We start from the raw sequence: 26,291 nt of genomic DNA, 5'->3' as shown, positions 1-26,291 counted from the left end.
TTGCCTGAGGAACCTCATCTCCTCGTCTTTCTTCTCATCATCGGTGATGATTTTGGAGGTGGTGACGCTGACCTCCACACCGTCCACCAAGAACTTACGCGTTCGTTTGAGCGTCTTCTTGTTGTCCTGGTGGAAAAATAAATGAGAGAAAAATGCTAGTGAGAAAATGGAGAGTGTAAAGGGGTGTGGTAGCAGGATTTTTGGGAACTGTGGATTAAAAAAAAAAAAAGTAAAGGAAAAATCACATAGAAGGAGAAGGAGGAATTGCTAGCAGGGTTATTAATCAAAACATTAAACATTTTTTAACTTAAAATAAAATTAATGTTAAAAAGTTGCAGTTCTTATTTAATTTAGTTTAACTTGATATATTAAAATTAACAAAGTTTTATATAGAAAAAAATAAAAAATAAAAAATAAAATAAAACTGTATACACTGCTGTTCAAAAGTTTTGGATCAGTAAGATTTATTTATTTATTTAATTTTTATATTTTTGTCAACAAAGTATAACTGCATTTATTTGGTCAAAAATTCAAAAATACATTAACAGTAATGTTGTAAAATATTGAATGTCAAATAGTTTTCACGGTTCTTTAATTGATAAAAAAATTAAAATATATATTTTTTAAATTCCGGGAATCAGAGCATTTTTTGCTTTTTTCATGTAGAAATTAATACTTTTATTGAGCAAGGATATCAGACTGATAAATAACAGTAGCAGTAAAGACTTATATTTTTAGAAAAAAATATATATATAATAAATGCTCCACTTTTTTATTTTTCAAAGAATCTCAAAAAAATCATCACAGGGTTAAAAAATATTATGCAGCAAAGAAATTCATTTAAAATAAACAATAAATCAGCATATCACAATGATTTATCAAGGATCATGTGACTAAAGACTGGAGTAATGATCAAAAAAAATTAACTTTGATCCCAGAAATAAATAATATGTTGAAGTATATTAAAATAGAAACCTGTAATATTTCACAATATTACAGTTTTTTTTTTTCTGTATTTTTGATCAAATAAATGCAGCCTTAATGAGCAGAAGAGACTTCTTTCAAAAACATTAAAGAAACATAGCATATACTTACACTACCGCTCAAAAGTTTAGGGTCAGTACATTTTTATTGTTTCTTTTTTTTAAGAAATTAATATTTTTATTCACCAAGGATATATTAAGTTAATAATTAAAAGTTAATTAAAAGTTAGTAATAAATAATTTACATTGTTATAAAAAATGTATATTTTGAATAAACACTGTACTTTTTAAACTTATTCATGAAAGAATCCTGAAAAAAAGGTTCCAAAAAATATTTGGCAGCACAACTGTTGATATTATCCAGCACTGATCATTCTAATAATAAATCTGCATATTAGAATGATTTCTGAAGGATCGTGTGACACTTAAGACTGGAGTAACAGCTGATGAAAATTCAGCTTTGCATCACAGAAATAAATTCTATTTTAAAGTATGTTAAAATAAAAACCATTATTTTATATTCTAAAAACATTTTGCAATATTACTGTTATTTTCTGTATTTTCAATCAAATAAATGCAGCCTTGATGAGCAGAAGAGACGTCTTTAAAGACTATTACAAGTCTTACTGACCCCAAACTTCTGAACGGTAGTGTATGTATTAATACACGCATACATAAATACTAAAATAATGCTGATTGTTGTTAGACCCAGAGGTATAACGAATGGTTAAATTGGAGCAAGAAAGGCGAAATGACAAAGCAAAACTCAACAAGGGTGTGAGCAGGAAGCAGTCAGATTGCTGTTTTCCTGTAAAGCCAGTTCTGACAGGAAGTGTCAGCAGCTCACGAGCACAACGTGATCAAGTACAGCATTCTGAGAAAGCCTCAACAAAATTAAATAATTCATAAATATTATATAAGTTGGTAGTATTTGTTGAATTACACACTACAAAGTAGTCAAATATCTGAATGCTTTGTGGTTTCATTTAATTTGATCAGACACTGTTGAAATCATATTTAATTGAATCTTGTCACCATCACTTGTCGACAAACGATTATCAGACCTGTGTCTATTCAACACAGCTGAGCAAACACTCCCATCCTCTCTGAAAAGACAACTGTCGGAACAAGTTTGTCATTTTTCTGCTGTACTTGTCAAGCCCTGAACGTCGTCTACCCTGTGATGTGGTTTCAGCACGATAAAGCCGCAGGTTTCGATATCATGCAGTGTGCATGCTTGAATGTTTGCTAAAACCGTTGCTGAAGCATTTTGATCGTGCAAAATATCAGAACTAAAGGTTAAGAGAGAGTTCAGCGTGTGAATCATGCTGGAAATATGGCAGATGTGAGAAATGAGGCCTTTCTCTGGTGCGCTGAACAAAGAGCCGAACGCCAGCGACGGCCGACTCAACAATCGTCACACAGAGACTGATGCACAATGCTGAATGGACCAGAAACAAAGAGCGTTTTGGGAGAAATGCATGGAAAATCTGACGTGAGCTTGGTAGGCAAGCTGCTTAAAATATGCAACAAATGAATGACTTCATTTAAAGTGTTGTTCTGGGTTCAAAACCAGTTTCTGAAGATTACAATGAAGCACAATACAAGTACATGGAATATGTTGACACATACTGACAGCTGTTAAAAAATTTGAGATCAGTTAGATTTGTAATGTTTTTTTTTACATTGCTCTTCAAGGCTGCATTTATTTGATTTAAAATACTAAAAAACATGAAATAGTATTGCAATTTAAAATAACAAGTTTCAATTTTAATACACTTTAAAATATAATTTATTTCTTTGATTCAAAGTCGAATTTTCAGCATCAGTACTCTAGTTTTCAGTTTCACATGATCATTCAGAAATCATTCTAATATGCTGATTTGCTGTTTAAGAAACATTGTTATTACAGTTAAAAATGGTTGTGTTCAGGATTGTGGAATGGTTATGTATATCAACATGTTTTATAGTGAGTCATATAAATGCAAGCCTTATCATGACCATAATGCAGCTCCAGGATGGGCTTAAAGACAGTAATAAGAGTAAATAATTCATAACCCATCCCTGCTGTTATCATCTGCTTGAGCGCTGCAGTTGTTTTGATACCACTGTGATGATTGATACTGACTTTATCTAGGTCGCTTCCCAAACAGGAGTATGGCAGAAGTTCTCAGTGTTGAGCATGTTTCTTTTGAAAAATTAATTAGTTGTAGATACTAGTTACATTATCATAAAAGTAACTAATTACTAGGAAAGTAACTACCGTGCTATTTAAAAAAAAAAAAAAAAAAAAAGTCAAATAACTTTGATGCCCCCATTAAATTAAATATATTACACGAACAAAACATCCTACACAAATCGCTACTATTTTAATGTTGCTGTGGGACAATGTGAGAGACACATTACAGGGGCTATTTATCACGTTATTGGGGTCACTTCAACCTGCAGACATTAAAAACATCCCACAGAATAAGGTTTGAAACTGCAATTTCTTTGTTTCTTTGTGTATAGTCATAATAACAACAAAACAATGTGCTTTTGTAAAATAAAGAAAACTAGCCTATATCATCACCCACCTTTTTATATAAAGAAGTATGCGCACATTCATCCACATACATACAGTACACTTATGTAGGATTAGAGCAAATCTGCTTGACTGCTTGTATTGTCACAAAAATATAAACTACATTATCACCCAGGTCTAACTGCAAAATAAGTCATGAAAACATTACTAGATACTACCAGTGGCGAGTGTTGGCTTTTCTAACTGGGTATGCTGAGTGATATTTTTTTGATTATTAATTCCTAGTGAATAAGAATTAATACTCATACCCGGGTGATATGCAAAAAGCCAAAAATAATAATAATAGTATCTTTAAAATATTGGCAAGTAACGTCGCAAACGAAATTGTATTGTTTCCTCTTTTTCCCCTGATTATTATTTTAAAATGTGTATATGTATATGTGTGTTACTTTAAAAAAAAAAAAAAAAGTCAAATAACTTGGATGCCCCCAATATTAAATATGTTGCATGAATAAAACATCTTACACTAATCGCCACTATTTTAATGTTGACAATGTGAAAGACACATTCCAGGGGCTATATGTGACCCTGGACCACAAAACCAGTTAAGGTTAAATTTGACAAAACTGAGATGTATACATCATATGAAATCTCAATATATAAGCTTTCTATTGATGTATGGTTTGTTAGGATAGGACAATATTTGGCTGAGATACATCTATTTGAAATCAGAAATCTGAGGATGCAAAAAAATCTAAATACTGAGAAAATCACCTTTAAAGTTGTCCAAATTAGGTTCTTAACAATGCATATTACTAATCAAAAATTACATTTTGATATGTTTACAGTAGGAATTTTACAAAAAATCTTCATGGAACATGAACTTTACTTAATTTCACAATGATTTTTGGCATAAAAGAAAAATCAAAAATTTTGACCCATGCAATGTATTTTTGGCTATTGCTACAAATATACCCCACCGACTTAAGACTGGTTTTGTGGTCCAGGGTCACATATATCACGTTATTGGAGTCGCTTCAACCTGCGGACATTAAAAACATCCCATAACAGTAAGGTTTGAAACTACAAATGCTCTACTTTTCTTTGTGTATAGTCATAATAACAACAGAACAATGTGCTTTTGTAAAATAAAGAAAATAATGTGTGCTCTCTGCCATCTCTGTCTCCGTCACCTCTCTTCTCAGACGTGTAAATAAAACAACCTGAAGCATAGCGAATACCTACTTCACAGACATAAGAATTTGAATAGAAAGCTTGAATAAAGTAAGTCACATCAGAAACACATATTCTCCATTCCACTGATGTATGGTTTGTTGGGACAGTATACTATTGGAAAATCTGGAAGCTGAGAGTGCAAAAAAAAAAATCAAAATATTGAGAAATCCCCTTTAAAGTTTTCCAAATGAAGTTTTTAGCAATGCATATTACTATTCAAAAATTAAGCTTTGATGTATTTACGGTAAGAAATATACAAAATATCTTCATGGTACATGATCTTTACTTAATCTCCCAATGATTTTTGGTATAAAAGAAAAATCTGTCCTTTTGACCCATACAATGTATGTCTTAAGATTAGTTTTGTGCTCCAGGGTCACAAACAGCAAATCCCAGCTGTTGTCTGCTTGTATCATTACAAAAATATAAACTACATTATCACCCAGTTCTAACTCCAAAATGTGACTATAAGGTGTGAAAATATTAAGTTACTATAAACATAAACCTGCAAAGCTGATTTGAAACAATGTCTTAAATACTACAGCAGTTTTTAGATACATTGGAAATACTTTTGTTTGGCAAGATGTTGCTTTGTTAAACCTATAAAATAAAAATTATGACTTAAATTGTAGGGTTGTCGATAAATTACAGGACTGTCGTTTGGCCAAGCTACTTGGTGAGTCTCTTTTCAAGAACTTTTCCAAGATGCAACCTGCAATTCCAAAATCGTTTGTTCGTTTTTAAGATCTACATACACACAACAGCATTGACTGTATTTGGTTTTAAAAGTGAATTCTCATAGTAATGCATTACAATATTGCGTTACTCTTTAAAAAAGTAACTACTTGTGTTAGGCTTTATGAAAAGTGATGCATTACGTTGCTACTGTGTTACTTTTTCTCATCTGGACTTGTTTGTTTTTGATATTAAAAAGTTGTATTTTTGGCAAAACATAAAAGTCCTTTCACACCAAAACTAAAATAAAGGAAGATATTCAAGAAATGTTGGTCTATAGAGTAGAAATCAAAGGTAAACAAATATGTTTACATTCATTTACATACAAATATGTGACCCTGGACCACAAAACCAGTCATAAGGTTAAATTTGACAAAACTGAGATTTATACCTCATATGAAAGCTCAATAAATAAGCTTTCTATTGATGTATGGTTTGTTAGGATAGGACAATATTTGGCTGAGATACATCTATTTGAAATCAGAAATCTGAGGATGCAAAAAAATCAAAAAGACTGAGAAAATCACCTTTAAATTTTGATATGTTTACAGTAGGAATTTTACAAAAAATCTTCATGGAACATGAACTTTACTTAATTTCTTAATGATTTTTGGCATAAAAGAAAAATCAAAAATTTTGACCCATGCAATGTATTTTTGGCTATTGCTACAAATATACCCCAGCGACTTAAGACTGGTTTTGTGCTCCAGGGTCACATATGTTTACATTATAGAATTTATTAGCAATAAGTTTTCCTGCATTCTAGCTCAAAATCAACGTTTTACGGCATGCATTGTGACAAAAATGCATTATTATGTTTGTTGCATTTGAATTCAGCAGTATCTTTCATTATTTGTTTCAGTTATGTTTTATTCTTTCATTTGTTTAATCTAATTAAAGGCCCTATAACACAACAAAACTTTCACGGGGGAACTTGTGGGCCGCCTGGGCTGGTTTTGTCCAGAGCTGGATTTTTAACCCCAGTCCAGTACTGTATACATGTAGAAGTGCATGCATTCGTCCATCGCTCCGTACAGAGAGTTAAAGTGGGTGCGGTAGGGATGGTTTGGATGGGAGAGGTTTCTGCTGGTGTCTGCAGACAGGCTCAGCTCTGTCTGACGACGTCCACACCCTGTGTGAGCTCTGTACCTTCACTGTACTACTATGTATAACTACCCGCCCGCGTTCCAGAACCTTCCACCGGCTCTCATAAGCAGGGCTCTGTTCTGCTGTGGAGCTGGCACCGAATCAGTAAACAGACGGCCGCATAGTGAATGAGAGCACACACGTCAGAGCATTAGTAAAAGCAGGAGTGTTAAAGACCAAGTTTGTCATTGGTGTTCTATGCAGTGATCCATGTTTTACAGATTGTCGAACCAGCACACGATTTGGTTGCACCAGAAGGGGAGTTGAGGTTTTGAGGCAGTAACAATTATGAAATGACTTGCATTTCATAAGTGCAGTGGAAGAAAAGCACACTTAATGGTAGTTAACTCAAAAAATGATTTACTCATCCTCAAGTTGTTCTACACCTGCATGAGTTTCTTATTTCTGCTAAACATAAAAACAAATAGTATGGAAGTCAATGGCTACCAGAAACTGTCAGGTTACCAACATTCTTCAAAATATAAGTTTGGACACACCTTCTCATTCAGAGTTTTCTTTATTTTCATGACTATGAAAATTGTAGATTCACACTGAAGGCATCAAAACTATGAATTAACACGTGTGGAATTACGTATACATAACAAAAAAGTGTGAAACAACTGAAAATGTGTCATATTCTAGGTTCTTCAAAGTAGCCACCTTTTGCTTTGATTACTGCTTTGCACACTCTTGGCATTCTCTTGATGAGCTTCAAGAGGTAGTCTCATACATAAAGAGTATTATTCAATGTTTTTTACCTAATGGTAATTATAATTCGCATTCGGAGATGGACACTTCTTGACTGGCAAGACGGCCGCGAGAGGAAACTCAAACAGTGAAAGTGAGTTGTTCAAAACCTTTCTTTTTAGTAAACTCTGTGTACACAATGTTCTCAGTGCTTGAGTTCATGTGTAGAAACCCTGGCGATACTGTCATGAAAATAAAGAACTCTTTGAATGAGAAGGTGTGTCCAAACTTTTGGTCTGTACTGTATATAAGTATTGGGACACCCCCGTTTCAATGAACAGGTTTGACCACTTTAGAAATTACTTATGAATATAAATCTTAATGTTTGAGCATACAATGATATTCTAGGGGACTGTGTGCTTCTAATTTTGTTTTCCATTATAACAGGACCATGCCTCTGTGTATAAGGGAAGTTTAAAAAATGAAATGATTGATTCAGTCAGTTTGGAAGAACTTGACTCGTCTGCAGAAAGCAAAAGACTTAATCCCAGCTGAACACCTCTGGAGTGTCTTTAAATGCAGACCTTGAGCCAAAAACTCCAAAACCAAAAACCAATGACTTGTGCATACACTATACCAAGGGTCACCAAACTTGATCCTGGAGGGCCGGTGTCCTGCAGAGTTTAGCTCCAACTTGCCTCAACACAGCTGCTTGGAAGTTTCAAGTATACCTATTAAGACCTAAGGTGTGTTTGATTAGGGTTGGAGCTAAACTCTGTAGGGAAACCGGCCCTCCAGGACCGAGTGTGGTGACCCCTGCACTATACAAATAAAAGTATTCTTTTGTCATTGGTGTTTGGTGATGAGTTTTTGGCTCAAGGTCTGCATTTAAAGTCACACCAGAAGTGTTCAGCTAGGATTAGGACTTGGCTTTTTGCAGACCAGTCAAGTTCTTCCACATTGACTTTATTATTTCTTTTTGGAACTTTGCCTTACATACAGATGCACTGTCATGTTAGAATAGAAAAGGGTCTTGTCAAAACTGTTGGTATAAATTTAGAAGCACACAATTCCCTAGAATATCCTTATGTGCTTAAACATTAAGGTTTGTACTCATGGAAATGACTAAAGTAGTCAAACCAGTTCATTGGCCCAATAGTTTTGGCAATATAGTGTATCTTGTAATATGAATATCATTTTCGGTTGAACTATTCCTTCAACGGTGCAGTGCTGAGTTTGAGTTGAGATGCAGATGTAAAGCTACCCAACAACATTAACTGTAATAAATATTAAAAAATTAAAAAATGTAATATTCTGACAGCACAACTAAGGTAGGACTTTACCATTTTTCCTCCACAACCACAGGTCAATCCATCATTTAAATAATTAAGTAATTTACTGGAGACTTGCTCTGTCCGAATCATTTGAATCAGCAAATTGCTGACCTGAATTGTAGAGAGGTCTTGTTAAACCTGCCTAATATCCATTATGCATGATCAGAGATACTTTAGCCAATCCCTCAAGTTGCATCTTTGATGATTCAAGCACTGAAAAGCATTGAAGAAAATCAAGGCTAAATCATGTAGTGTGTCTGGAGGCCTAGTAGATCCCTATATTTAACACCAGAGCCTACTGGAGAGGAGTTTAACAAACACAACAAATGCATACAAACACATAAATCCAAGACAGACTCACCCGTAAAGAGATGGTGCCCAAGTCTTTGTTGACGGACATATCACCGGACAGGTTCAGGCTGATGTCCATGTTCTCACTGGTCACATCAGAGTATCGTTTCGATAACCTGCCGTTGGCGTGAGGAAACAAACTTTCCACATCCTCACTAGCCAAAGAGGATCTGTCGCTCATCTCAGACAAGCGTTTGGTCGGCTCTTTGGGCTCGTTATGGTTCAGCACTACATACGGTTGCTGGCTAGGCATTTTCCTTTCACTGTGAGCATCCTCCTTCTCTGGTTCCTCAGGTTTCTCTGATCCCGCCAAGGGTTGCTCGGTGGTTTCTGAGGAAGATTCTGATGTCGCTGAAGGTTCTGCTGTTCTCAGCAAAGGAAGCTCTGGTTCGGAGCTCTCGACCACCTTGGCGTCTTCCTCAGAGGTGGGTGTGCTTTTTCCATCCTCGATGCCGGAGTCAGAGCTGGAGGCCTTGCCAGACGCCTCACTCTCAGGTTTGTCGTGATCCTCCTCTGGAAACTTGTCGCTGAGATTGTCCTCCTGCTCTTTCAAAGGAGTTTCGGTGGACACAGGGGTCCTGGGCTCCTCCTCGACCTCCAATGGAGTCTCAATGGAGCGATGACCTCCATATAAACTGGTCTCACTGGTTTCTGATGGGTGTTTGATGGGGGCCTATTAAAAACACAGACAGAACGTGAGATAAAAGCCTGACAATTATATTCGTTCTTCAAAATAAACCACTTCATTGGTCGCTTTGTGAAATACAGCATCTGTCACACTCGGAGGCCAAGCTTCACAAGTTTACTACAGTTTGTCAGAATAAACCAGCAATGCTATGGTTGGAAAGCCTCCAGTGCCTATACTAAAACTGACTGAGGAAACACAGAGATGATGTACTGCTGTTAATAAATGACGCTGAAGTTGGCGGCAGGCCAGATACTGACAGTAAACTCATACACAACCGCAAGCCTTCAGCCTTTGTCCTATTGTCCTGTGCTTTATTTAACTCTAAAGAAATGTGGACGGCATGTCTTTTATTTTTTTTGTACTTGAAGGCTAAATGAGAAGCGGAAGAGGAAGTGTATTAAGGGTTATTTTGGAACACTTGTACCATTGTGCCATGTCAACACATTTACTGCGAACGACCCAGAATGGATCTCTAAATGGAGACGCTAATGTGAAAGTTGGGTGGGGGGCACAGGTCTTGTTACGGTCAGATTACATGAGCGGATGAGACGTCATAACCACATTGTGCTACGAAGGGTACACCGAGGTGTAGTGGCGCCCATGGGACACGGGCAGTGTTGCCAAGTCCTTGGTTTAACATCGGAATTAGGCTACTTTTACACTGTTGCCGCGGGTTGGTTTTTAGTCTGAGGATTAAAGCGATCTCATGGAACACTATTTTGACTGAAGGGATGGAGTGGAAAACTGCATAAAAAAGTGAATAACTGGGATGCTTTTCTTCAGCAGATCTGGCAGCCCAAGTTTTATGGAAGTAAATTTAAGATTTTAGACCTATTTAAGTCAATTAAAGGAATAAATCGAAGGGAACACAATAAATCAACGTTCTTATTCTTAAAAATGTCTAGTGAGCATACAATGAGCTTTATAGCAACACTTTAAAGATTGAAAATTCAGCTTCTAACAGGTCTACATTACTTATTATAAACAATAGCGGTGGTCTCAAACACCAGCATATGAAAATCACTTTTACTATAACTTCCTGTAGCTTAAACAATAGAGTATGGTGCTTGCAACACCAAGGTCATGGATTCAAGTTCCAGGGAAAGCAAGAACTGATCAAATGTATTCCTTGAATGCGATGCAAGCCATTTTGGATAAAAGCATCTGATTGCACTGCAAAAAAATGATGTTATTCCTATATTTGTCTTGTTTTCCAGTGCAATATCTAAACACTCTTAAATCAAGTTAGCAAAAGGACATAAAAAGTCTTGTTTTTTCTGAAATTAATCAAAATGCAATGGGTTTATTATTAAAACAACAACATGGGCTCAGAAAAAAATAAACATAATTCAAAGGGTGATCATTTTAATACCCAAATGAACGATATGTTGTTGTTTTTAGCATAAACTAACTCAATTGTGTTCAGTTTCTCTGAAAACAAGACTTATATCTTCATTTTGCATTTCTAGTATCTTAATGTTAGCATGTTTAGATACTTGTATTAGTAAACCAAGAAACAACTACCGAGGAAGATTTTGCAGTGCATGCAACATTTATTGCATAACTAAGAATTTAAGACATTTAGCTTCGATTTAAGAGTTTAAGGCATTTATTTGTGGAAAACCAAAATAAGACTTTGTATGACCTTTTTTAAAGACCTTTTTTTATATTAAGTGAAACAGTTTATGGAAATGCACACCTCATTTGATTCTGGCTCGGTAAGTACTTGGATGGACCGCACTGAAATGTGAGCTGCTGATGTGTTTAAGAGTTCTGGCTGTATTTAATCCATCAATGCATTGCATTGTGAAACACAGCCTTCCCTGCTCTGCCAGATGCATCTAATTTGGGCAATTTTATGTTTACCAAAAATGTGCTTACTGTACATATCAAATACACTGCAGCAATGATAAGAGTTGCATAACCAAAACAGTACATATCTGCATAATTCACTGAGTTCTTGGTGTACAGTGCTGCTTGTGTCTTTCATAAATACATCCACATTGAATCATAGGATAAACTTTCCGTACAATAACAATTAGAGTTTGTCAAAGCACTAAACAAATGTGTTTCTACTTACGCCCTGGGCACTTTTCCATAAGCAGTGCATTATTTGTGCTCTCTCTACCAGCATATACTGTACTGAGAGATGTGTAATACAGACACGTTGGGTGTGTGATGAGTGAGTAATGTCAGATACATACAGGTGAAAGGTCAGCAGGGTCCTCATCTTCTCCTTCTTCATGATTGTCCTCGATCTCCTCCATCACCTCGGCTTTGGCCTCGGCCACCAGTTCTCTCAGCGGACGGTTGGTCTTCACCGAACTGACGAAAGGATGCTGAAACACACAACACACAAGGAAAGATTATTCGGAAACAGTTACTCATTGTGCGAAACAATAACATGCCACCATAAACAGTGCACACAGTAAATAACATGGGCCTGAAAATAGAAATTTGTAGCTTTTATTTGTTTTGAGAGTGTCTTTCCACTCATTATCATCATGGTTTCCATTAAACCGAATCAAACCGTAAACAGATGGTCCTTATTCAGTCGGTTCAAAATAGTTGCAAAATGATTAGCGGCAATTAATCGATTCAAAATAAAAGTTTGTTTGCATATTATGTGTGTGTACTTTGTATATGTATTATGTATAAATAAACACACACACACACACACACACACACACACACACACACACACACACACACACACACACACACACATACATACATGTATATATTTTAAGGACAGACACTGCCAGCAAAAGCACTGTTTTTTCATGCATCTGTCAAGTTTGACATTTTGGCCTTTTTGGTGTTTCATAAAGAGTTTTTTTCAGTCTAGTGGAAAGAAAACACCCAAAAGACACTGTTAAGTGTTTCTTTTATAGCACTTAATCTATTTGTGTCAATATATTTCAATTACAATGCATATTTTTAAAGGCTGTTTTCTCAAAATGAGTTTTTTCTTCTACACTGAGCCATAAATCTCCACTTCAGTAGCACTTACACACACCTAACTTTACATTTTTATTCCTGTCTATATCCTGAAGGTTTTTACAGAGGGATTTGTTCGTATATAATTTGCTTGATTTTATGACAAAATGCCCAAAATCCCCTCATTTGACTCTAATATGTCAAAAACAAGAATTTTGAAACTGACTTCATCCAGTGTTTAGATTTTTGTTCTGGAAATGTATGGAAATTAGCGCATGTTTCATTAAATAATGCCTCATTTGCATATTTAAATCTATGATTTTAAAAAATTGTAATACAAAAAATATTTGCAATTATCAATGTAATCAATCAACTGGGTAAGTAAGGTGATAACTAATTTTTTATCTAATTTTTTATCTAATTTTTTTTTTTTTTTTATCCTATTCACCTGTAGTGTCTCGCCTTAAAAAATATTTGTATATATTAAAAAGTATTGTCATGTGGTTTGGGCAGAAACACCCACCCTTGACCTCTCAGACCGTTGTAGAACTTGTGTTAGCATGTTATTTCACTTGAAATACACTTGCTATCAGCAAAATTGGCAGTTTGTTTAAAAAAAATGGAATGTTATTCTTGAGAGTGTCTGGGGTTTAATTAGGAGAAGAGCTGAGTTAGATGAAGGTTGTGAGGTGCTCAGGTACTGAGGACTTTAAGTGAACTGTGAAAGCACCTGTGTAATGGAGAGAAACGCTGCTCTCATCTATTATTCAGCTGAGTTGCACCTTGTTTAATTGAAGCGACCCAGCTGCCGGGCGTATGTGAGGGCGAGTCAAGCATTAAAAACGTACAGCCAGCAATATCAATTACCCTTAACGATCACTGCAACTACAGCCAATGAAGAAACACTGCATCCCAGTTCACAAACCACGTATCCTAAATTGCATCCCAATTTATAGTTTGTACTTTGTAGGAAACAGCTTGCCAGTTTTGCCAACACTGACCTTGTATAAAAGTTGCCTTTGTGGAACATGCATATGATGCTCTTAAATGCATTTGATGCTTCTAAATGCTTGTGATGCTCTTAAATGCATGTGATGATCTTAAATGCATGTGATGCTCCTAAATGCATGTGATGCTCCTAAATGCATGTGATGCTCTTAAATGCATGTGATGCTCTTAAATGCATGTGATGATCTTAAATGCATGTGATGCTCCTAAATGCATGTGATGCTCTTAAATGAATGTGATGCTCCTAAATGCATGTGATGCTCTTAAATGCATGTGATGCTCTTAAATGCATGTGATGCTCCTAAATGCATGTGATGCTCTTAAATGCATGTGATGCTCTTAAATGCATGTGATGATCTTAAATGCATGTGATGCTCCTAAATGCATGTGATGCTCTTAAATGCATGTGATGATCTTAAATGCATGTGATGCTCCTAAATGCATGTGATGCTCTTAAATGCATGTGATGCTCTTAAATGAATGTGATGCTCCTAAATGCATGTGATGATCTTAAATGCATGTGATGCTCCTAAATGCATGTGATGCTCTTAAATGCATGTGATGATCTTAAATGCATGTGATGCTCCTAAATGCATGTGATGCTCTTAAATGCATGTGATGCTCTTAAATGCATGTGATGCTCTTAAATGCATGTGATGCTCTTAAATGAATGTGATGCTCCTAAATGCATGTGATGCTCTTAAATGCATGTGATGCTCTTAAATGCATGTGATGCTCCTAAATGCATGTGATGCTCTTAAATGCATGTGATGCTCTTAAATGCATGTGATGATCTTAAATGCATGTGATGCTCCTAAATGCATGTGATGCTCCTAAATGCATGTGATGCTCTTAAATGCATGTGATGCTCTTAAATGCATGTGATGATCTTAAATGCATGTGATGCTCCTAAATGCATGTGATGCTCTTAAATGCATGTGATGCTCTTAAATGAATGTGATGCTCCTAAATGCATGTGATGCTCTTAAATGCATGTGATGCTCTTAAATGCATGTGATGCTCTTAAATGAATGTGATGCTCCTAAATGCATGTGATGCTCTTAAATGCATGTGATGCTCCTAAATGCATGCGATGCTCTTAAATGCATGTGATGATCTTATATGCATGTGATGATCTTAAATGCATGTGATGATCTTAAATGCATGTGATGCTCCTAAATGCATGTGATGCTCCTAAATGCATGTGATGCTCCTAAATGCATGTGATGCTCTTAAATGCATGTGATGCTCTTAAATGCATGTGATGATCTTAAATGCATGTGATGCTCCTAAATGCATGTGATGCTCTTAAATGCATGCGATGCTCTTAAATGCATGCGATGATCTTAAATGCATGTGATGATCTTAAATGCATGTGATGATCTTAAATGCATGTGATGATCTTAAATGCATGTGATGCTCCTAAATGCATGTGATGCTCTTAAATGCATGTGATGCTCTTAAATGCATGTGATGCTCTTAAATGAATGTGATGATCTTAAATGCATGTGATGCTCCTAAATGCATGTGATGCTCTTAAATGCATGTGATGCTCTTAAATGCATGTGATGCTCTTAAATGCATGTGATGCTCTTAAATGAATGTGATGCTCCTAAATGCATGTGATGCTCTTAAATGCATGTGATGCTCTTAAATGCATGTGATGCTCTTAAATGCATGTGATGCTCCTAAATGCATGTGATGCTCTTAAATGCATGTGATGCTCTTAAATGCATGTGATGCTCCTAAATGCATGTGATGATCTTAAATGCATGTGATGCTCTTAAATGCATGTGATGCTCCTAAATGCATGTGATGCTCTTAAATGCATGCGATGCTCTTAAATGCATGTGATGATCTTAAATGCATGTGATGATCTTAAATGCATGTGATGCTCCTAAATGCATGTGATGCTCTTAAATGCATGTGATGCTCTTAAATGCATGTGATGCTCTTAAATGCATGTGATGCTCTTAAATGCATGCGATGATCTTAAATGCATGTGATGCTCCTAAATGCATGTGATGCTCTTAAATGCATGTGATGCTCTTAAATGCATGTGATGCTCTTAAATGCATGTGATGATCTTAAATGCATGTGATGCTCCTAAATGCATGTGATGCTCTTAAATGCATGTGATGCTCTTAAATGAATGTGATGCTCCTAAATGCATGTGATGCTCTTAAATGCATGCGATGCTCTTAAATGCATGCGATGCTCTTAAATGCACGTGATGCTCCTAAATGCATGTGATGCTCTTAAATGCATGTGATGCTCTTAAATGAATGTGATGCTCCTAAATGCATGTGATGCTCTTAAATGCATGTGATGCTCCTAAATGCATGCGATGCTCTTAAATGCATGCGATGCTCTTAAATGCACGTGATGCTCTTAAATGCATGCGATGCTCTTAAATGCACGTGATGCTCTTAAATGCATGTGATGCTCCTAAATGCATGTGATGCTCTTAAATGCATGTGATGCTCTTAAATGAATGTGATGCTCCTAAATGCATGTGATGCTCTTAAATGCATGCGATGCTCTTAAATGCACGTGATGCTCCTAAATGCACGTGATGCTCCTAAATGCATGCGATGCTCTTAAATGCACGTGATGCTCCTAAATGCATGTGATGCTCTTAAATGCATGCGATGCTCCTAAATGCATGTGATGCTCTTAAATGCATGTGATGCTCCTAAATGCATGTGATGCTCCTAAATGCATGTGATGCTCTTAAATGCATGTGATGCTCCTAAATGCATGTGATGCTCCTAAATGCATGTGATGCTCTTAAATGCATGTGATGCTCTTAAATGCACGTGATGCTCCTAAATGCATGTGATGCTCTTAAATGCATGCGATGCTCTTAAATGCACGTGATGCTCCTAAATGCACGTGATGCTCCTAAATGCATGCGATGCTCTTAAATGCACGTGATGCTCTTAAATGCACGTGATGCTCTTAAATGCATGTGATGCTCTTAAATGCATGTGATGCTCCTAAATGCATGTGATGCTCCTAAATGCATGTGATGCTCTTAAATGCATGTGATGCTCTTAAATGCATGTGATGCTCCTAAATGCATGTGATGCTCCTAAATGCATGTGATGCTCTTAAATGCATGTGATGCTCTTAAATGCATGTGATGCTCCTAAATGCATGTGATGCTCCTAAATGCATGTGATGCTCCTAAATGCATGTGATGCTCTTAAATGCATGTGATGCTCTTAAATGCATGTGATGCTCTTTCAGGTATGTTAGGGTCTCTTGATCTCCACCTTGGTTTTGATGATCACTTTAAACTACAGTCGGGCCTATAAAGACTTTGACTTTGCAGTAAATGTTTGGCAGTGAGAATCTAACAGTGATATATGAACTTAGCACACAACTCTTCACAGAAAAGCGTGCACTGCATATCAATGTCAGCTTCAGCCCGACAACCACCTGTCTTCCAGGCTGCTTTGTATGCAGCAGAGCGTTAAATGAATATGTAATATGAAACACCAAGAAGAGAGAGTGCTATCAGAACATGAGTTCAAGTTATTTTATATTCAGCGGCTGCTCTGCAAATGTCCAGAATTAACTTTTTATCACACATGCCAACAGTGAGAGAATTTAAAAGCCACAAAATTATTCGTAGTTTATGGAGGAATTACAAATGTATAAACAAACAAATAAATACAGTCAAAGATGAGACATCCCATTTTTTGGTCTGCATTAAAATAAATTCATATCAATTTTATATACATAAAGTCTTTAATGTTTTAAATATCTTATTCCTGGAGCACAAAACTACTATCAAGTAGCATGGGTATATTTGTAGCAATAGCACAACAATACATTGTATGGGTCAAAATTATAAATTTTTCTTTTATGCCAAAAATCATTTGAATATTAAGTAAAGATCATGTTTCATTAAGATATTTCGTCAATTTTCTACTGTAAATATATTTAAACTTAATTTTAAATTAAGTTTAAAGAACTTCATTTGGAAAATTCAAAAGCGATTTTCTAAATATTTCGATTTTGTTGCACCCTTAGATTTCAGATTTTTAAATAGTTGTATCTTGGCCAAATTTTGTTCTATCCTAACAAACCATAAATCAACAGATAGCTTTTAGTATAAATCTCAATTTAAAAAAACTGACCCTTGACTGGTCAAAAAAATGACTGGTTTTGTGGTCCAGGGACACTTTTGGGAAAATAAAATGCCAAAATATGGCTAAAATGATTTTAATAGATATATTTAAGCAAAATGAAACCACATACTTATTCTGATCTCTACTTGGGTAATACTGACAATTCATTTTTAGGGCTTCACTATGATTCCAAAACAGAGCTTTTCATGATGTCTAATTATTACATTAAATTATTTTTTAATGAGTGTTTTCTTGTTTTCTTTTTGTGTAAATCAGTGTTTTTAAAGCATCATAGTGTGTAAAATTAAACTGGACACATTTTAATGTACGCAATATATATATATATTGTTTTGATGCATGCCAACTTCTCGTCTTCTCGAACCATGATGAAACATTTCATAAAATACTTAAATAAAATAAGTAATAAATACAGGAAACACTACTTATAAACTACAAATAGTAAATTGTTCACTTAAGGAAAAGCTGTCTTTTTTTGGATTGGTCTCACAATTCTGACTGTTTTTACCGAATTGCATGATAAAAACTTGCAATTCTGACTTTTTTTCTCAGAATTGTGAAATAGAAACTCACAATTGCGATTTATAAAGTCAGAACTGCATGATATGAACTTGCAATTGTTATAAAGCTGCAATTGCGTGATATAAACTCACAATTCTGTGATCATATCAGTCTTTTCTTTCTCCTCAGAACAGGACTTTATAACTTGCAATTGCGAGTTTGTCTCATAATTCTGAGAAAAAAGTCAGAACTGCATTCTGACTTTATTTCTCAGAATTGTATGTTTTTACCTCGCAATTCTGACTTTATAATTGTGCGTATATACATCTCACAGCTCCGAGAAAAAAAAATCAGAATTGCCAGTTTATGAGAAAAAAAGTCAGAATTGTGAGATACAAAGTCGCAATTATATGAAAAAAAAAGTCGCAATTGCATTCTGACTTTATTTTTTCACAATTTTGAAATTTTTCTTATATCCCACACTTCTGACTTCATATCTAGCAAGTCTGACTTTATAACTCGCAATTATGCGTTTATATCTGACAGTTCTGAGAAAAAAGTCAGAATTGTGAGATGTAAACTCGCAATTGCGAGATAAAAAAATGGCAATTGCCTTTTTGTTTTTATTCAGTGGCAGAAACGGACTTCCATACTTATATATTATCTATAGTCAGATTATCATTCTTAAATTTTAATTTTAACTATGGTTTTGCATTTTTAAAGCCAGTTCAGGACTATTTGTCTGTTTTGACCAGCACATCTACTGTAGATGATCTTTTTCATTTTGTAAACTCCTCAACTGTTGAGCTCAGCGGATGGGGTGGAGAAATATCCTACAGAAAGAATGCAAATTGCTGTAATTCCCTTCATCCAGTGGGACAGGAAGCAGCAACTGCTTTAATGAGACGTTCTGGGGTTTGCCGTGGCCGTTTCCCTCACATGCATTAATTTGCACATACTTTGCATTAAATTACACAAACAGCAGTGATTTACAGTATGTGGACACATGACAAGTGTATGTGTGAAATTCCTTACGTCTAGAAGCTGGGCAGCCGTCGGCCTCGACTCGGGGTTTCTGTCCAAAGCTTTTCTCAGGAAATCTTTAAATTCCATTGACCTAAAAATATACAAAACCCTTAAACATTCGGCCAAGAGAGGGATACAATCTCTTATGTAATGGTGATAAAATAACATTCAACAGCCATTGCTGTTAAAAGCTATAAATTAAAGAAAAAAAGAACCACAGTCATGCTGAGGGATCAGCCCATCTTTGGACGGAATCTAACAGTAATGATGTAAGTGACTAAAATCTCAGGCGGTCACTCCCATGCCCCCCGGCCTTTGTGGCTTACCACTTGGCTGGCTGTTCCAGGGTGGGAGGCTCAGACTTGGCAATTTTTAGCAGGACCCTCATGGGGTTCAGCTCATGGTGGGGCGGCTCTATCTCAGCCAGCTCGATCAGCGTGATCCCCAGCGACCAGATGTCAGCTTTGTAGTCGTACGGAGCGTCCTTCATGGTCTCACACATCACCACCTCTGGGGCCATCCTGAACATACAGAAAACATCAGAGCAGGAACATCAGGAATGCTCCACCTCAGAGCTGCAGATATTTAGCCAGCAGTGCTAGCAAGCAATTACATGTAATCTGGATCACGCAATCAGATCTGATAGAATTGTGTGATATAAACTTGCAATTCTTTGAACATATCAGTCATTTTTTCTCCTCAGAACTGGACTTTATAACTCGCAATTGAGAGTTTATGTCTCACAATTCTGATTAAAAAAAAGTCAGAATTGCGAGATACAAAGTTGCAATTGCAAGGAAAAAAGTCAGAATTGCATTCTGAATTTATTTCACGCAATTGTGAATTTATACCCTGCTATTCTGACTTTATAATTGTGCGTTTATATAAGTCACAATTGCAAGGAAAAACGTCAGAATTACTAGTTTATATGACGCAATTGCGAGAAAAGTCAGAATTGTGAGATACAAAGTTGCAATTGCAAGGAAAAACGTCAGAATTGCTAGTTTATATGACGCAATTGCGAGAAAAGTCAGAATTGTGAGATATAAAGTTGCAATTGCAAAGAAAAAAGTCAGATTTGTGAGATACAAAGTTGCAATTGCAAGGAAAAAAGTCAGATTTGTGAGATACGAAGTTGCAATTGCAAGGAAAAAAGTCAGGATTGCTAGTTTATATGACGCAATTGCGAGAAAAGTCAGAATTGTGAGATACAAAGTTGCAATTGCAAAGAAAAAAGTCAGATTTGTGAGATACAAAGTTGCAATTGCAAAGAAAAAAGTCAGATTTGTGAGATACAAAGTTGCAATTGCAAGGAAAAAAGTCAGGATTGCTAGTTTATATGACGCAATTGCGAGAAAAGTCAGAATTGTGAGATACAAAGTTGCAATTGCAAAGGAAAAAGTCAGAATTGTGAGATACAAAGTTGCAATTGCAAAGAAAAAAGTCAGAATTGTGAGATACAAAGTTGCAATTGCAAAGAAAAAAGTCAGATTTGTGAGATACGAAGGTGCAATTGCAAGGAAAAAAGTCAGAATTGCATTCTGAATTTATTTTTGCAATTTTGTGAGTTTATATCCCGCAATTCAGATTTTTTGGGCGGCTCAGTCTGACTTTATAACTTGCAGTTGTCCATTTATATCTCACAGATCTGAGAAAAAAAAGTCAGAATTGTGAGATAATATCACGCAGATATTTAGCCAGCAGTGCTAGCAAGCAGTTACATGTAATCTGGATCACGCAATCAGATTTGATAATTGATTGTTGTCACGATACAAAAATTTAGACTCCGATACGATACCACTAAATATGACTAAATTATTTCCATACTACTACTGAACCGATACTACGACAAAAACACAGGTCAAGTCAATGAGTAACATATGATCCAAACAGAGGTTATAGTTATTTTATCTATTAAAAAAGTATTTTATCCCCCTTTAAAAAATAAATGAAGATGGTGAGCAACTACCGAGATCTTTGCAACTTTGATAAGAGCTAAAAGAATCAAGCCAAATCTTATTTCATGATATAGTAATTTTATTCACAATAACAGTTTATATCATGACATTGTCATTTTTTTTTGTTATTTTATCTTTGTTATTAATAATAAGAAAATAGATGCAAGTATACAATAGCACAAAGACACAAATTAAATAAACAGGGTTCTATGGAATTAGTTTTTTCCCAAATTCCTTTTTTCCAAATTTATTTGAATGTGTTTAGATTCAGTTTTTTCGGTTTTGAATTTTTTTAGACTATATTTTAATGCTTACGTTAAAAAATAGTAATCAAAAAGCATGTCTAATGAACTGAAATCATGAAACGTACACGATTTAACAGCCATTTCTGAAAAGTTTAACAAAAAATAAATTAAGGCCCTTTAAAAAACATTGTATTATTTTTCTCTCCAAGTTAGATTTTTTTTTTTTAGATTAATTTGAATGTTTTTGGATTCCGTTTTCAATTTTTCTAGACTCTATTTTAATGGTTACATTAAAAATAGCATGTCTAATAAACTGAAATCATGAAACATTTAACAACAATTTCTTAAATGTTTAACAAGAAATAAAATGTAAGGTCCTATAAAATATGTTGTATTATTTTTTTATCTTAAATTCAGTGTTATTTTGATCAAATTCTGTGAATCTGTTTTCTCTTAATTTTCTGTATTCCATTTTAATAGTTTCATTAACTTAGAATAATAAAAAGCATGTCTAATTAATTTATAAAGATTAACTCTTTTTTATATAGAATTATTTAATATTTATTTCTTTTCTTTTTTTCAGAAAATGTGTGTGTATTTAAAATTTTCTCGTAAATAAATTCTGGTAAGTCATTTTTCTGGTAAACATTCCTTAAATATAGTTTTAATCATATTTGTTTTATTAGTAGTACTATCATTACCATAAGTAATTTTTCTGTCAAGTTAAACTGAACTTTTATTTTGACAGGTTGCTGCATTTACGTTTGTTTGTATATGACAATGTTTTTTTGTTCTTTCTTAAAAGTAATGGTAAAATGCTCACAAAGTGAGACTCCATTCAATCACACAGAGATTGGATTCCACGATTCCATCCACGTTTTCTGCTTTGCTTTAATCATAGGTCCTTATCAAAATGTTTTCTTAAAGTATCAGTACTAGTAAAATGCAGAATCGTACCATTTCTTAAAGCAGGGTATTGCAATACCTTTTTAAGACCGGTATATCATGCAACACTAACTTGTAATATAAAATGTTTGCAATCAGATTACAGTTACCTTTTAATATATTATATACGATTCACAAATTACAGTCAATTATTCATAACTCATTGATTCACCTCAGTTCTGTTCAGTTTCTTAATAAACCTACCACCTTTATACACAAGACCGGTGTAAAAGTAATGCATTACAATATTGCGTTACTCCCTAAAAAGTAACCAATTACATTACGTAGTTACTTTTTATGAAAAGTAATGTTACACGTTCCATTTGCATTATAATATTTTGTGTTACTTTTTTAATCTGGGCTGGGCGAGTTAGAAGTCAAAAGTAATCTAAAAGTAATTTTACCTAAAATGTGTAATCCAGATTATGTTACTAACTACAATTGCCATCATGTAATTTGTAATCAGTAACGGATTACAATTGTAAGTAATCTACCATGCATTGCTAGCCAGAGACTGAAAGAATTTACTACAAGCCACTAATAGAACTGATAACGTTTGTTTACGAGTCAGATAAAAAGATCTTAACATCAACTAGTGTTTGTGAACTTAACGAAAGTACAAAGGTAGGAAAGATATTTCATATCAGTTCATTCACACTGAACACTAGTTAATGATTGCTTTAGTCCTGTGGGACCCAACAAATCTGTCCCTTTCTATTAGCTTTATCAGAATCATAACATTAAGTAGATTTCTGTTTTATCTAATTATGTTTTGTAGTTACATACTGAAATTTCGACAACTGAAACCATGTTCGACGACTAAAAGTATCGAGTCGAAACAATTAAAGTGGCACATGAATCGATCATCTCTTCCTTTTTTTTACGAGCTACACCACAAAATAATAATGAAGGAACATCTGAAGGTGTTGAAAGAAACAGAACAACTTCCTGAAATGAATCATGTCAATCTTTCAGTCACAGAAAGATTATGTCATATAACTTCATTTAGAAATTTAGAAAGCCATCCACTGTCCATAACCTCAGCTTGCATTTTATCGTATGCTTAAAATGTATTTTTAAATAAATCAGTCATTTAAAACAAGTTTTTACAGACAGTGTGTAAATGTTTATATTTAAACAAAAAAATTGGAGTAGACACATAACTATATTATTAAAATTCCCCTTTTGTGCATATATAAAAAAAATGAGTTTAGTGTTTTTAATAAATTTCATTAACTAATTGATTATTAAATAAACCTTACATTCATCTTCGATGAAATTCAAACTTTAATTCTGGTTCTTCGGTGTATAATAAATTTGTTGGATGTATCCCTATTATTTATCTTAAAAGTCTATTTGTTTTTATATATGTATGCATTAAGTAACTATTTTGTGATAAACCTTATAATTACAGAATTATATCTAATTACTATCTTAAGTAAAACATCAAGTATTAAGTTGTGAGAATTTTAGAGGCAAAAAGTTAATTTATTTTTTGCTGTTTTTTTTTAAGTTCATTTTGTGAGAAATATTACATATTTTTAATTTAATTGAGACTTTTATTTATTGACTTGACTGGCGAGCCTGTGTGCAGTCATGTGACTGACTGCTGTAAATATTAAAATGGATATTGATATTAGATCAAACTTGCCCAATATCTATTTGCCTGAATTAATTATAACAGCATATCATAAGCACTTACCAATATGGCGTCCCAATAAAAGAGTCACGTCTTTGAAGAGTTTTGGTGTTTTTTGCAGAAACTCCAAAATCCGCTGTAACAAAAAGCAGAAATGTTGGATGACATGAAGATTTTTTTTGCAAAAATCTGTAAAACCTCTTTTTTTATATATATAATAATAATAATAATCTGTAAAACCTCTAATATACATTACCAGTCAAAAGTTTGAACACACTTTATTTATTTATTTATTTATTTTTCAAATATTCATTATTATACACAATAATACAACATATTTTTTTTTTATTATAATTTAATTTAATTTTATTTTATTTTCAAATATAAATTGTGCCAAGGAATGATTCTTAGTTAATATATATATATATATATATATATATATATATATATATATATATATATATATACATATATATATATATATACATATACATATATATATATATATATATATATATATATATATATATATATATATATATAAATAACTTCAGTTTTTCTTAAAAACAAACTGAGAATAATTCCTTGGCACAATTTGTATTTGGAAATAAATAAATAAAATAAAATAAAATAAAATAAAATAAAATAAAATAAAATAAAATAAAATAAAATAAAATAAAATAAAATAAAATAAAATAAAATAAAATAAAATAAAATAAAATAAAATAAAATAAAATAAAATAAAATAAAATAATAAAACATTAAGTCTAGTGTGTCCAAACTAGTGTATATTTTACACTACCATTCAAAAGTTTGGAGTCAGTAAGATTTTTAAATGTTTGTTTCTGAAAGAAGTCTCTTCTGTTCATCAAGGCTGCATTTATTTGATTAAAAATACAGTAAAAACAGTAAAATTGTGAAATATTATTATGATTTAAAACAGCTGTTTTCTATGTGAATATATAGTAAAATACAATTTATTCCTGAGATGCAAAGCCGAATTTTCACATTATTACTCCAGTCTTTAATGTCACATGACCCTTAAGAAATCATTCTAATATGCTGATTTTCTGCTCAAGAAACATTTCTGATTATTATCAATAATTTTACCTTTGATAATAGAAAGTTCCTTCAAATAGTAAATATTATTTTTAATGTTAGAGGTTTTTGATCATTTAAATGCTAAATTGTTTAGCAGATCATGTTTGATATTGCTGCCATCTGAAACACATGAGTTTGTTTAAAGCTTTTTTCTCACAGGAAGTGGTAAAGGTCTGAGATATTCTAGTATCTCTTTGCCTGACATTCTGAGCTAGCATTAACCAGCACACAGTAAAGCCACACTGGGTTACACGTTAAGCAGCATTCAGAGGGAATAATTCTCTCATTCAATCACTAAATCCACTGAGACTTGAGCAGAGAAGTGTAATGAAATATTATAAGTCAGCTCTTGGCAAACTGTGGTACTTTACAACGCAACCTTCATTCAATACAATGCAAGGTTTCAAGGAAATGTAGACTGTGTGTGTTTGTAAGGGTGTGAGAGAGGGCAAAAGAATTAGTAAGAGATCTTTAGCTCTGTTATAAAACCTAGTGAGCTAACTAGACAGCATTTTAAGGCATTACAACCACACCTGATCACTTTAAAATATCCTTGTTTAATAAAAGTATTATATGAATGGTGTTGACTATGTTTGAATGGTAGTGTATTATGGTTTCCACAAAAATATTTGGCAGCACAACTGTTTTTAACATTGATAATCAGAAATGTCTCTTGAGCTGCAAATCAGTATATTAGAATGATTTCTGAAGAATCGTGTTACCGGAGTAATGACTGGTGGAATGATGCTGAAAATTCATCTTTCCATCAAAGGTATGAATTACATTTTAAAATATATCCAAAGAGAAAATATTTACTCAAATTGTTCTTTTAAGTGCATTTTTTAATCTAATAAATGCAGCCTTGAAAAATAAAACAATTAAAAAAAATAATAAATATAAAATAAAATAAAATAAAATAAAATACAAATAATAATAAATAAATACAAATAATAATAAATATAAAATTAAATTAAATAAAACAATAAAATTAAATTAAATAAAAAAATTAATTAAATAAAAAATAATAAAAAATAAAATAAAATAAATCAATCACTGGTGGAATGATGCTGAAAATTCATCTTTCCAT

The 26,291-nt window shown here is 33.8% G+C and overlaps 1 protein-coding gene across 1 annotated transcript in view; it reads right to left on the bottom strand.

Annotated features, from left to right (window-relative positions):
• The window catches only part of stk10 (serine/threonine kinase 10), a 48,906-nt gene that overhangs the window by 17,553 nt on the left and 5,062 nt on the right, over nucleotides 1–26,291 (bottom strand). The window contains exons 2-7 of the mRNA XM_073823959.1: nucleotides 24,167–24,239; nucleotides 19,643–19,837; nucleotides 19,326–19,407; nucleotides 11,889–12,023; nucleotides 9,007–9,669; nucleotides 5–126 (exon numbers count right to left, since the gene is read on the bottom strand). Coding sequence (XP_073680060.1) covers nucleotides 5–126; nucleotides 9,007–9,669; nucleotides 11,889–12,023; nucleotides 19,326–19,407; nucleotides 19,643–19,837; nucleotides 24,167–24,239 — 1,270 coding nt within the window. The remainder of the gene's footprint in view (nucleotides 1–4; nucleotides 127–9,006; nucleotides 9,670–11,888; nucleotides 12,024–19,325; nucleotides 19,408–19,642; nucleotides 19,838–24,166; nucleotides 24,240–26,291) is intronic.

Source organism: Garra rufa, chromosome 19 (assembly GCF_049309525.1).
Source record: "Garra rufa chromosome 19, GarRuf1.0, whole genome shotgun sequence".
In the NCBI taxonomy this organism is placed as follows: domain Eukaryota; kingdom Metazoa; phylum Chordata; class Actinopteri; order Cypriniformes; family Cyprinidae; genus Garra; species Garra rufa.
The sequence above is the reverse complement of the archived record's forward strand: the minus strand, read 5'-3'. Positions and strand labels throughout refer to the sequence as shown.